Source organism: Lactuca serriola, chromosome 6 (genome assembly GCF_051521515.1).
Source record: "Lactuca serriola cultivar US96UC23 chromosome 6, Lser_US96UC23_V15, whole genome shotgun sequence".
Lineage (NCBI taxonomy): Eukaryota > Viridiplantae > Streptophyta > Magnoliopsida > Asterales > Asteraceae > Lactuca > Lactuca serriola.
The window spans coordinates 11,417,297-11,431,554 of NC_136413.1; the positions used below are offsets into that span (position 1 = coordinate 11,417,297).

Genomic DNA, 14,258 nt, shown 5'->3' on the forward strand with positions numbered 1-14,258 from the left:
TTGGCTCGACGGACACATGTATAATTGACATTTGCATTTCTAGCATGTTTTGTGGTTTATTGATCAAGAAAAACGAATTGGGTATAAAGCGTCTCTTCATAAATGTATATTTGTAGGTTTTGAGTTGTCACGTTTCTTGGATTTTCTTGAGAATTTTCGGTATTTGCAGTGTTCAAGAATGTTAAAAGATAATGCAGATATGGATGTGTTATTGGTGAACAACATTCAATCATAAAAAAACAGGAAATCTTTGTACTTTGTATTATTTGCTAACTAAAATCCGTTAAGATTCTTGGATTTCGCCTCCATAAAAACCCTATCCATCATTGCATCTTTCTGTTGTGCCCCTAACACACTCACGCTTATACATTAAAAAAAATTCACACACAAACACACACAGTTAAACTAAAACATGGGTTCTTCAAGATGGTGGAGAAAAATGGCTACTGGTCTCTCTGCATTGCTACTTTGTCTTCGATTTTGCTTTGGTCGTGGAGGTAACTCCTTTTTACGTGGTGAAATACAAAATTTAAAGACTTTTAGCTCGCCCCCTTCTAAATTTTTATTTTAATAAAGGTATTATTCATAAGATCAATATATATGAAATCATACAACAACTTTGATAAATTATAATCAATTTTCTAAAATTCAATTCCACTTCTTATGTTTCTTAGCTAGCTCGGTCCCTGTATCAGTTTCACCACTTCTTATGCACCTACCGATCTTCCTCGATCGATCATATTATTTCACATATTTGGAAATGTGCATTGAATCTAGCAAAACTACTTTAAAGAAGAGTAGATGCACCTCTTTCATTCTTTTCTTTATTATCAAAGATACTTAGGAAACGTTAGTTTAAACATGAAAGAAGTGAATTTAAAGAAAAAGGTCTACAGGTTGTTTTCTAATTTCTTTTATAGAAAATAAATAAAGAGAAATATCTGTATTGAAACTATTGATGATTTACTAATGTAATTAATTATTTTCTCACATAAAGACACAGGCTTCCCTTTTATACACCAATCAACAGCAGCTCCGATGGTGTCATACTACGATTACATTATCGTTGGCGGAGGCACCGCCGGCTGCCCGTTAGCTGCTACTCTCTCTCAAACCTACTCCGTACTCGTCCTCGAACGCGGTGGCTCCCCATTCCGGAACCCCAACATCACCCACTTATCAAGATTTGGAGCAGCGCTCTCCGACCTCTCCCCCAAATCACCTTCTCAACGCTTTGTCTCAGAGGACGGCGTCATCAACGCCAGGGCCCGGGTGCTCGGCGGCGGAACATCCCTCAACGCCGGATTCTACACACGTGCCGGCTCACCATACATCGCCAAGGCCGGTTGGGATGCCAAATTGGTGAACGAGTCGTACCGATGGGTTGAAAAAGTGGTGGCGTTTCAGCCGCCGTTGAGACAGTGGCAGTCGGCGGTGAGAAATAGTTTGCTGGAGATCGGAATACGGCCTTACAATGGCTACACGCTTGACCATTTGTACGGAACAAAGGTTGGTGGCACCATTTTCGATGGATATGGGCGGCGGCATACGTCTGCTCACTTGCTTCGTTACGCGAACCCTTCAGGGATCACTGTTTTCCTCCATGCACCTGTTCAGAAAATACTATTTACAACAGAAGGTGAGCGTTTTTTTATTGTAAATCATGCCTTAAAAACAGTACATTCATGACTCTTCTCGTAATTTTATACATGCAGGAAAACCAAGGCCAACAGCAGATGGGGTGATCTTCACAGACGCAAGTGGGCTTAACCACTGGGCTTATTTGAGAAGAGGTCCTAATAGTGAAGTGATAGTTTGTTCTGGGGCACTAGGAAGCCCACAACTTCTAATGTTGAGTGGGTTGGGTCCAAAGAGACACCTTCAGGCCCATAACATATCTGTGGTATTGGATCAGCCTTTGGTGGGCCAAGGGATGTCCGATAACCCGATGAATGCGGTTTTTGTCCCCTCTCCTAGACCCGTTGAGGTGTCTCTCATTCAAGTCGTTGGTATCACTCACAATGGAAGTTATATCGAGGGTGCTAGTGGTGAAAACTTTGGTACTGATCAAACTCAAAGCACTCGAGATTTTGGGATGTTTTCTCCAAAGGTATATAATTGTAAAATATTTTATTATTATTATTTTTTTACTTAATGAGCTAAATGAGATAAGCACTTAATGTCGATAACTATAAATGTTTTTTTTACTTAATATTGACAAGATGACTTAATGTGCTAAGCAAAAAAATCGAGCATAATTTATCAAGTCACTAACTTTTTGCCCATTTTGTCTCCCCATACCACACACACTACTTTTCTCGCCTAAAAAATGATGAATATTATTAAAATTAATAATATTGAAAAAATATTTTTGTCAATTCAATCATGTTCAGAATATTTATTTAGGGGTGTTTCAGAATGCTTTTTAAAATTACTTATTCACATGTTAGCTTTTAAAAAGTAACAAGTTAAAAAAGTGTTGTGGTAAACACTAATTTTTTAGTAGAAAAAATGATTTAAAAAAAAAAAAGCTAGGAATTCTATGTTTTTCCAAAAAGTCAATAAGGAGTTTAAGAAGCAATCTCAAACACTCCCTTAGTCCAAAATATAAAAACATCGTAACCCAGTCAATTGAAATGATTTTTTTTGTATTTTCAGATTGGGCAATTCTCAACTTTGCCTCCAAAACAAAGAACACAAAAGGCATTAGATAGGGCAATACAGGCAATGAGGTTCCTCCCACGAAGTGCATTCGTGGGTGGGTTTATCTTGGAGAAGATTATGGGCCCACTCTCAAGAGGCCATCTTCAGCTTCGAACTAAAAACCCAAATGATAATCCTGCAGTCACATTCAATTACTTTAAAGATCGTGGAGACTTAGAAAGATGTGTTCAAGGGATCAAAATGATTGAGAAGGTGATTGAATCGAGATCATTTTCAAGATTTCGCTATAATTATCTCCCAATCTCAAGCCTTCTAAACATGACAGCTAATGCACCTGTTAACATGTTGCCTAAACATGCAAATGCATCGAGGTCTTTAGAACAGTTTTGTAGAGATACAGTGATGACTATATGGCATTACCATGGAGGATGTCATGTTGGGAAAGTGGTAGATCGTGATTATAAGGTTATTGGTGTTGATGCTCTTAGGGTTATCGATGGATCAACTTTTGATTATTCTCCAGGAACTAATCCTCAAGCTACAGTAATGATGCTCGGAAGATACATGGGTGTTAAAATGTTGCGCGAGAGGTATGCAAAAAATGAAACTTATTCATGATTGTGTACGTATTATTCTTTGATGGACAAACAAAAACAACATTTGTTCTTCAAACACTTGATTTCTTTGAGCAATTAGTTTAGGGTTTTGTAAATACTTACAATTATATATTATAAAATTCTTCTGTATATTAGTTTAGATACATGCATGCATGCTTATTACAAAAGTTTTTAAAGAATATGTTACCTACATATGTGTCGAATAGGATTTGGTTGAACAAGCTTTGGCGTTGATATGTCAAATATAGTTACATTTACTTTCAAAATTAAATAATCAATATATTGAAAATAATAGCTAACCATATAAGAGGTTATAATTTGTAAATATATAGTTTGCTTAAGCTGTAGGTAGTTTTTAACTTTTTTTTTTTTTTAATTTTTGTTGCTAATTTGATTATTTCATAGTTATCTTCATTTTAACCACTTTTTCCTAATACAAATTTGTTTTTTATTTAAATTTTATTTGGTGAGCTAACTGAAAAGCTAGTTTTTAGCTTATAAGCTATATTATCTAGTGAATTTGTTTATTTGTTTGGATGTGAAAAACATATATTATGAAGAGGAGATATCAAAGCATGAAATATATCACCAACCTAGATGTTTGGAATTTGAACTCCAAACTTTTGTAGTGCCAACTGAGTTAACAATAATGCTTAATGAAAAAACAAATGTTTTATCTTTAAGATTTCTAAAAATTATCTCTGGCTAAACATAATATGTTTCGGGGGTATTGAATTGAAGTGCGACTAATATCAAAGAGATATTGTAATATTTGTATATCACTTAAAAATATGGAACAAGGTAGGACATGAACTTTCTCTCAATTTCTCATAGATTGAAAATTTCATTAATGTGTTCCTCATCCTCATTATTGACAATAACCCCTTTAGGGATCAACTGATGTGCACATATTTATAGCACACTTTTAGGGATAAACGGATGTGCACTTGTTTATAGCTAGCTAGTTAAGGGGAAGCATCTTCTTCCATCACCTTTATATATCTTTTCCATCTGTCCCCACACAAAGACACATGATGGTGTAGAAGAACATTCAAGTGTTTATATCATGCTTCAAATAGAATCTAACACTTTTTCTGAAATGAAGAAGCTTTGGCTCTCTAGGAATCTATATCTCTCATGGGGATAATATCCATGGTATAAACCATAGGTGCCCATAGGCATATCCTATTTCATAATGGTTTATACGATAGAAAAAACACATATATAAGCTCTAAGTATGATCCTTAGCGCGATCATGCTCAAGCAGAAGTCTACAACATTAAGGTCAGGTTTTACGATCTAATAAGCAAACTAGTTTTAGGGTTTCTCTTCTTTTGGCAGTTGCATACTTGGTGCTTAAGAATGATCAACGATCGATCTTGAATCAGGACATTCTTTCTCTAACATACATTCTACTGCCAAAGGAGAGTTGCCCTTTGACTCTTTTGTTTACAACCATGAATGTTCATTTTGGTCAAGCTTTCAAGCATTACATCACGTGGAATCAAAGGTATTATTAATAAAGATCATTATAAAAATTTGGCATATGTACATGTCGTGCCTTCTTTTGGACATTAATTGGGTGTATTCGGGGCACATCGTATATAAGAGCACTTCCATTTACAAGCATTGTATAAGGTCAATCCGCTTCTTAGTTTGCCACATGCTATAAAAGATTGTAACCTGATTTTTGTGACATGTTACATAACCTCCTTGTATATTACATCAACGAACACAAAAAATATACTTAAGGACCACGAAAGCTAAAATATTGAATACTTACAAATAAACAGGGTTGAAGGGTGAGGGGATTTTGTATGAAATTATATATGAATCAACTTTCTGATGCAGGGCATCCAGGGAATGGCTTTCCAAACGATCAAAGGAAAAAAGACGATACAGTTTTCGCACTTTTAGCCGTAGTGACAGAAGAAATTCCCGTAATAGTCAAGGGTTCCATCGTAGGGGTCGAGTGCCCCATCATCGGGCTCAAAATGAAGATGACATAGGGCTAAACTGAAGCCATTGTACGACTACGATCAGGAATTGTAGCATTATGATTGGACGCCTAGAAACGGTCTGTTTTGATCCTCTTTTGGGCTTCATTCTTAACTGTGTTTTTGGATAATTCTTGGGGTTTTTTCATAGCTTATTTAAGTTATTTGTTTCTTTTTTATTAAAGAAATTCTATTATTATAAATAAGAGCATAGGCATTGTTTTTATTACTTATGATTTTGGTAACTAAACACTTTGAAGAGTTCCTAAATTTGTATCGGCTAATTCCGTTTTTAAAGTTCATTAAGCATTGTTGGTGCATTTTGTGGGTATGATTAGCACTCTCAGCTGTTTTAATGATAACGAATATGAAGCTCTTAAGTCTTATTTTATTGTTTTACTCAACGATTTAAAAATCAGTTTTTTAGTTGAATCGGTACGATGAATGGTTCTCGGTTCATTCAGTTTAACCTGTTCAACAGTTGCTTCAACCGGTTTCTATAATTTTCATATTTTTTTTTTCTATTTTCCTACATACACATAGACATCACAAGTTTAAGCATTAAAAATACATATAAATATAAGTTGAAGATCAATCTAAATACATTAAAAATACATTACCGTAAATTCTACATCAATCCACATATATCAAAAATAAAATAGAGTATATATAGAAACAAAGTATAGTTTAGATGAATATAAACACATTAAAAAACTTTAAAATATTAATATGTGTTTTTATTCATAGAAATATAAATAGATGTGAGAAAAAAACTAAAGTTTGTTATGAAAATGATTCATTTCTATGTGTTTTTATTTAATTTACCCGGTTCAACATGTTTAATTTAATTGGTTCAATCGTATTTTTGTAAAAACTGACAGGTTCATTTCGGTTCAGAAATAGACATAAAACTGATGCTAGTTGAACCACTCTCGTCTATGATTTCGATCCAACAAATTCAAACCGGTTTTTAAAACATTAGTTTTACTAACTGTTTGCTTGGTGTGAAGGTTTTTATTTAAACGGTAAAATGATGATGATTTTACAAATCACTACTTCCTTTCTACATTGGATGTTTTGGGTCCGTATTCAGCAAGCTTGGCAATGAAGATTAAAATTTCGATATCAACCGAAGAATTCAAGTAAAAGTAAATGTATCTTATGAAGGCGAGGTTGAATGTGACATCAATAATTTAAAGTTTACTTCCTAAAATAATTTATAGAAGCATACTAAATCCTAAGGTTGTGGGGAGTGGTCACACCCAAGCCACCGGAAAAGTACTACCAACTCAGCACCACGTCAGTCCACCACCAACTCACTAGACATTGGAAATGGTTACCACTCCACAATATTTATCTTTTATTTACATTAAATTAAATAAAAAACATAATTGATAAAAACATAATAACAATAATAATAATAATAACAATAATAATAATAATAATAATAATATAAAAGTCTAGGGTGGAATTTGTAAATTTTATAAATCAATTTTGAGAAAAAAAAAATTAGGAAAGAGGTTTGTTCTGCTTTTGATCCAAACTCAAGGGACCATAGTTGACAATTGTTGAAAAATATGTCTTTTTCCTGATTAAACGAGGTCTATTGGCTTCCTTTGTAAAGATTTTTTTTTTTTTTTTTGTATTGTATTTGCATTCATTCAGTCAAAACGGGAAGCCAACCATTGGCGAGACCCGTCTTCGTCCGTCTTCATAAAGACACCACACACAAGCCACCGGGTCAGGGACGGTGTTCACGTGTCTTCAGACCCTCCAGCTCAGCTCCATGCGTGGGTTGAGTTGCCCACTCCGGATAGGCTAATCTTAAGGCTTGTTTGGTTGGCTTTTGGCTTCTCTAAAATGTGGAAGAATTTAGTACCACTTATTTTTATTTTATTTATTAATTTATTTATTTATTTATGTTTGGTTCGACTTTTTCTAAGGAATTATAATTCTAAATGATTTTTTTTCCTATCATAAACAGGGAAATATCATTTTTCCAATAGAAGGAATGAATTGATTCCAATTAAATGAATTGATTCCAATTAAAGAGGGAAAATTAAAGATTATCAAATTACCTTTGCTATTTTTATCACAAACATTTTCATCACATCTGTCACCATCTAACACTACTTCCACCACCACAACATATCGCCGTCACCATCACCGCTACCTCCTAGCTAAATTTTTCATAGCTATACAATTTGTAGCAATGTACTAAAGAATTTGTTATAGACTAGTTTCGTCGAAAATTAACTATAGACTAATTTTTTAGTAATAGTGTTATCAAATCAATTCTGAACTTATCCTATAAAAAATCAACTATGGACTTATTCCATAAAAAAAAAATTAACTACCAAATAATTTCATAGCAAAAAATGTGACAAAATAAATTACTTAGCAAAATCATTGCAAATTAACTACTTAGCAAATTAGGTAGCAATAAAGAGTCACGAAACCTTATATATGTAAACCATTTTTCCGACTTAGATAGTTTTCGAACTATATATACATTTGTGACTATTTCATGCTTCCTACATACCATCCACAACCCATCATTATCTAAATGTTTTGGAAATTTATAACATAAAACGTACGTTAAAGTCTTTCAAGAGAATTCATATTAGGGTTTCCAGCAAAATCATTAGGTCCTCCATCATCTATCTCTTTATATCATCCATTGGTATTCCTTTCTTCCTATTTCCAATTTTTCATTCTCATTCCCATTCTTGTTACATTCAATTAAAATTCACTTTCGATGTCATCATCAACACACCGAAAATGAATGCAAAATATCCACTCAAGAACCCTTTTCACTCAAAGTTGGATTAGTGGAGATCATAAACCTAAATCCCCGCCTTTACATGTACAGCTAAAATTAAAAGTCGACAGCCACACGAGATAAAGTTATTTGTAGACAACTTTATCTTTGCTCATCCCTTTTATGTATTTTTTTAAGGTTTTTCTAATATGTGCCCTAAGGGCACATATAAAAGATAGTAATTATGGTAAAAAAAATATTGGAACTAGGATTTGTATTAATTAGCAAACTATTTCTTTTATTTTCCAAATTAATATATATATATTAGTTTTTGTTCTTTATAATATGATTAAATATCTTCACGTTTATATACGATCTTGTTAATTTTTTTTTACAGTATATCTTCTGTCATTTTCTTCAACAAACAATAGTTTAGCATTTTGCTAACATTTACAGATGGAAGAACGCATCTTTTTTGATCTTAATGAAGTTCCTGTGGAAGAAAACTCCATAAATGCACGACATGAAGAAACTGCTACTGAAGAACATAGTCAAAACAACAAGACAATTTTTGATGAACCGTTTGTTGGTCAATATTTTCTAAGTGAAGAAGAGGCTCTTATTTTTTATCAAAATTATGCGAGAAAGAAAGGGTTTTCCGTTCGAAAAGGAAGGTTCGTGAACAAGAAAACAGGAGAAAGGAAAAGACATGACTTTTTTTGTCATCATGAAGGAAAATCAAAGTTTAAAAAAGATTACACAAAAAAAAACAAGAAACCGAGGTTATACAAGATGTGAATGCAAGGCTCACATGCGTATAACATTGAGAAGAATTAACGAAATCTTCCCCGAAGAGTGGCAAGTCACTAAGTTTGTTGCGGCGCATAATCATGTTTTGTTGAATGCTCAAGAGGTTCGTTTTTTACCATCTTACCGTAATATTACATTAGAAGATGAAAAACACATACTTTTATTAAAAGAAGGGGGTTTGTCCGTTACACAAATTATGCGTGTGATTGAGCTTGAAAGGAATGTGAGACATGGAGAACTTTCTTTTCTTAAAAAGGATGTCTATAACCTTTTTACCAAAAATCATAAACTGCACTCACAAAATGATGCAAGAGAGCTTTTGGAGTACTGTGCTAAAAATGAAAAATCTTAATTTTCAATATGCATTTACACTAGATAACGAAAGTAAACTAGAACATATTTTTTGGTGTCATGCTCATTGTTTTGAATTGTATCAAAAATACGGAGATGTTGTGGTATTTGATACTACATACAAGGTGAATTCATATGACATGCCGTTTGGCATATTTGTCGGTATTGACAATCATGGAAGAACTATATTATTTGGTTGTGCACTTCTACGTAATGAGAAACTAAAAACATTTGAATGGCTCTTTAAGGTAAGTATATTTTTGTTTGATTTTTTTTAAACCTATTTGTATTATTATGTGATTAAATTTATGAAGTTTACTTTATTCTCAGAATTTTACTCTATTGATGAAAAAGTCACCAAAAACGATATTGACCGATCAAGATCCTTGGATGAAACAAGCAATTGAAACGGAGATGCCTTATACTAAACATGCATTTTGCATATGGCACATCACCACTAAGTTTAGCAGTTGGTTTACTTCGGTGCTAAGAAGTGAATATTCAAGTTGGTGCACCGAATTTCACAACTTATATAAGTTAGATTCGGTTGAAGAATTTGAGCAAAAATGGCCATTAGTAAGTGCAAAATACAATCTTGAAAAGAATAAGCATGTAACAGCGTTATACCAGATTAAAAAATTTTGGGTTCCAAGCTATCTTCGTGGCTTTTTCTTTGGTTGCATGATGACTACAGGAAGATTTATATCTTCCAGCTATCAGAGAGCATAAATTCATTTATAAAAAAAATTTATATCTTCCAATACATGTCTAATTGAGTTTATTAGACAAGTAAGTACCAATATTTAGTTTATTATATTTTTTTTTAGGTTAATCATTTTTTAATTAATCTTTTTTTTTACTTATAATTGTATAGGTTGATCTTACCATTGAAGATGTTGGGCATAGACAAATGCATGATAGTATGGTGTCAAAATGTCAAGAGTCGCATTTGAGATCATTATCACCATTAGAAAAACAAGGCTACCAAGTTTTGACTCCATACGCATTCAAGAAGTTTCAAGATCAGTTTGCTCAAGCGATTCAATATTCAGTTCGAGAAGAAAATGGTACAAGTTTTATTGTCAAACATTACAAAGCGGCTCGACAACATCAGGTGGTTTGGGATGGTAAGACGGCTAAATGCACTTGCAAAAACTTTGAATTTGTCGGGATACTTTGTCGTCACATCTTAAGTGTTCTTCTCCATAAGGGTTCCTTTGAAATTCCTTCTAATTATTGGTTATCGCGCTGGAGTCGAAAAGAGGCTTAATTTGATGAAATTTCTCAGTTACAAATAGAAGGAAATGTTGATGCTTCGTCGTCTTGTGGAAACAATAGTGATCTTGTAACTAATGCAATTGAGTTGGTTCGATGCCCAGTTATCTCACAAACAAAAGGACGCCCTAAACAAAAGAGAATGAAAAGTGGAAAGGAATTAGCAAGACAAGTAAAGCGTTGCAGACTTTGTAGATCTTCTAGTCACAACTTCACCACATGTGCAGAGCGTAAGTCTAATAATGCTTAACAAGTGACAAAAAACAAAAAAAAAAAAAAAAAAAAAAAAAAAAAAAAAAAAAACCTGATATACAGAGTGAAGATTTCAATCCAATATTTCATTTTAAATGCTAAATTGTAATATTAGTATCAACTCTACTTTTTGTTATCATACGAAAATCCTTTTGTTTTTGTTTTCAGCATTCCATATTTTAATGGCAATATTGAAATTAATATAATGTAAAATAAAGGAAACCAAAAATTATTAGTTGTTTAAGAATGACACGAAGATATAATATAAAAACAAGAATTTAAAATATATATATATATATATATATATATATATATATATATATATATATATATATATATATATATATATAAACATAGAATATATGAAGGAACTAAAATGAAAATATATATATATATATCTACGGTAAGTGGAGAAAAAAATCGAGAGATTAAAAAAATAAATTAACTAATATTTATTTTTAGAATATGAATAAAAGGAAGGTAAATATAAAAAAGAATAAAAGAGTTTGTTATTTAATACCAAATCCTAGTTTTAATAAAAAATTACCATAATTACTATTTCTTATATGTGCCTTAGGGCACATATTAGAAAAACCCTTTTTTTAATCTTCCTTAATCATTATTAATTATAAAAAAATATTTTTTTTCATATGATTTTCATTAATAAGAAAATATACACGTAAAGAAAATAACATATAAATCCGTAGGTGAACCATAATAATGTGTTTATAAGGATTTCTTAACTATAAATAATATTCTATCAAAACAAAATTGAATAATTCAAATGGTAGCTAGAGTAAATTACACTAATGGTCCTTATGGTTCGGAGTAATTTGCACTTTTGGTCCCTAATTTTTTTTTAAACTTTGAAGGTCCCTAATATTTGTTTTTGTTACACGCTTGGTCCGTACTGTTTGTTTTTGTTACATGCTTGGTCTCTGTCTTACCTAAAAAGAGTATTATTTAAATAGGGAAAAATTGTGAGATGGGTAAGGTAATGTGAGGGAGTAGGATTAGGGGTGTGTTCAATTATGCCGGAAGTTTACGTAAATTTTTGCGTTTTCACCCTTTTAGGCGGCTACCCGGTTAACTTAAATAGATGGCATGCCACATAGGTTGTGATTGGGACTTCTTCCGCTGACTAGGCACTGAGTCCTCCCTTGATTAAAAAACATTATGCACTTATACTACAAGAAAAATGGTCTTTTGTGACTATAATATTAGAGACTCATTAAGACCTGGGTACCCTGTATCCGGGACTGATGAATTAGTCTCAGATACTATCTAGGACTGATTTTAATGTGTGAATCATTAGGGATTGAACAAAATTATTTGAGACTAAAGTTCAGCCCCTAATCTGTTTGCAGCCATTTAGGTTTGGTGGGAAACACACTGGGAATTGAACTTCAATCTCGAATAGTCTAGCACCAACTTTGACTTTGGAGAGAATGTTATATGGGACTGAATTTCAGTCCCTGATAAATGAAAGACCCTCACTTTCGTATTTCTGAAAGACCCAAACTTTCATACTTGACAATATAGTTACTCCAAAACATGTTGTTTGCATATTCATAAAAACAATATTTTACATTGATAAAGAGATTACAAATGAAAGGATACAAACCGACTATTACAAAGTGTTATATATTACACAACTACCCTAGATACTATACATGTATACATACATGATCCCTAAATACAAAAGTAATAATACAACTATTCTAAACCTTCCGACAATATATGACTATACTGCTTACTTATCTCCTACAAATTTGTTAAACATTGAGAGGGTAAGCGGTGACGCTTAGTGAGTTCAATAATAGATACAATATAACTTATGTCATATATATATATATATATATATATATATATATATATATATATATATATATATATTTCAATATGGCAGAAGCAAAGAGGAACAAGGAAACAACAAAGACATATGTGAATCATGTGACAAACGTTCCATGTCAATCATTGATTTGATTCAAAGATATACAATCAATGAGACATAACAATTTTCATACTTGATATACATTAATAAAGCTTCGGCCGAAATGGCACAGAAGACATAGACTTTCTGATTAAACATTTTGATAGATTTCAGGCTTTCAGCCCTGTCTAACCTTCTGCCAATACCATAGAATAGAAACCATTCTCTTACGGAGACATGTTCTACATGGCCAAAGGCTTCATACCAGTAGGGGTGTGCACGGTGCGGTTTGGTGCGGCTTAAAGTCGAAACCGCAATCCGCACCGCATATGCGGTTTAAGTTTTTTTGAAACCGCAAAGCGCACCGCAGAAGTTCAAAACCGTGTTATGCGGTGCGGATTGTTGCGGGCGGTTTAAGTGCGGTTTAAGTGCGGTTTTGAGGTTTGATGAGTTGCTACATTTTATAACTTTTGAAAAATCTAAAAAACATTTTGATGTTTTGAGATATAAAACTAGAAACTAGAAATGTTTTGCAAAAAACTCAAAAACAAGTTATTTTATGTAATACGTTTGTTAATTAATTCCTATTGTATGACTATATTCACTAATTTTAGGCTAATATATATATATATATATATATATATATATATATATATATGCGGTGTGGTTTAAATCGCGACATTGTAATTGAAAACCACAAACCGCACCGCATAGTGCAGTTTAATGATATAACAAACCGCAAACCACACCGCAAAAGTTCTAAACCGCATTATGCGGTGCAGTGTGGTGCGGTGCGGGCGGTTTATGCGGTTTGGTGCACACTCCTACATACCAGTACCAATGTGAATCTAAGTCCTTTCACTCATCACATGGTTAAAGGTATTTCTTTGCTATTAAAAATAGCGAATAAAAATAACACGGGAAAATAACTCGGAATAATAACACTGAAAAGCACATAGTACATATAACACATAACATACAATTGTTACTATATATTAAACTCACCTTGAAATAACCGGGGGTTAAAATAGTAATTTGAGCAGCATTTCGGCTCCAAATATGACTTTATTCGTTGAAAACCGGGAGATTTATTGAAAAACCAGGCTCTGTAGAGGTAGAGCTTCAAACCGAAAAGCTAAATTTTCCGGGCTTCTCGGGAACTTTAGGAAGTGTTTCGGGTGCTAAAATTCATACCGGGGCTTCGGGGTATGTCAAAATAATAAAAATATTGAAAAAGGAGGATAAAATGGCAATTTTCCAAAATTACCCGAGAACGCTCACAAGCCTTGTATTTATAGGGCGAGGCTCGGACCGGAGAGGACAGATGGCAGCAGCAGCGAAGGGCAGGTGGCGTCCACGGAGCAAAGCAGCTGGCTTGGATGCGAGAGTCATCGCGACCCACGTCGGATGCGAGGGCTCGCCACCAAGGCACACGCGTCGGTCTTCAGACTTGCCACGATTCGGATGACTCAGCAAGATCGGACACGGGGCATGCTTCGGTTGGGCCTCCCTTCGCTCGTATCACAATCTGACACTGGGCACGCATGCGAGGAGTGGGTGACGTGGCCTATTCCGGACCATGCGAAAATTTTCGGATT

The 14,258-nt window shown here is 33.5% G+C and overlaps 3 protein-coding genes across 3 annotated transcripts; all 3 read left to right on the forward strand.

The window, feature by feature from the left end:
- The first annotated feature begins 412 nt into the window (after nt 1–412).
- On the forward strand, nt 413–3,282 carry LOC145059505 (protein HOTHEAD-like). Its single transcript, XM_079007350.1, has 4 exons — nt 413–497; nt 1,004–1,639; nt 1,716–2,110; nt 2,659–3,282. Exons 1-4 carry the CDS (start codon nt 413–415, stop codon nt 3,280–3,282), a joined length of 1,740 nt encoding a protein of 579 aa, XP_078863476.1.
- Nucleotides 3,283–8,495: 5,213 nt separating this feature from the next.
- Nucleotides 8,496–8,837, forward strand: LOC145059506 (uncharacterized). Its single transcript, XM_079007351.1, has one exon. It carries the CDS (start codon nt 8,496–8,498, stop codon nt 8,835–8,837), a length of 342 nt encoding a protein of 113 aa, XP_078863477.1.
- Nucleotides 8,838–9,187: 350 nt separating this feature from the next.
- LOC145059507 (protein FAR1-RELATED SEQUENCE 11-like) lies at nt 9,188–10,795 on the forward strand. The gene is made up of 5 exons (XM_079007352.1): nt 9,188–9,448; nt 9,531–9,812; nt 10,075–10,327; nt 10,499–10,705; nt 10,791–10,795. The coding sequence occupies exons 1-5, from the start codon at nt 9,188–9,190 to the stop codon at nt 10,793–10,795; spliced, it is 1,008 nt and encodes a 335-aa protein (XP_078863478.1).
- The last annotated feature ends 3,463 nt before the right edge of the window (nt 10,796–14,258 follow it).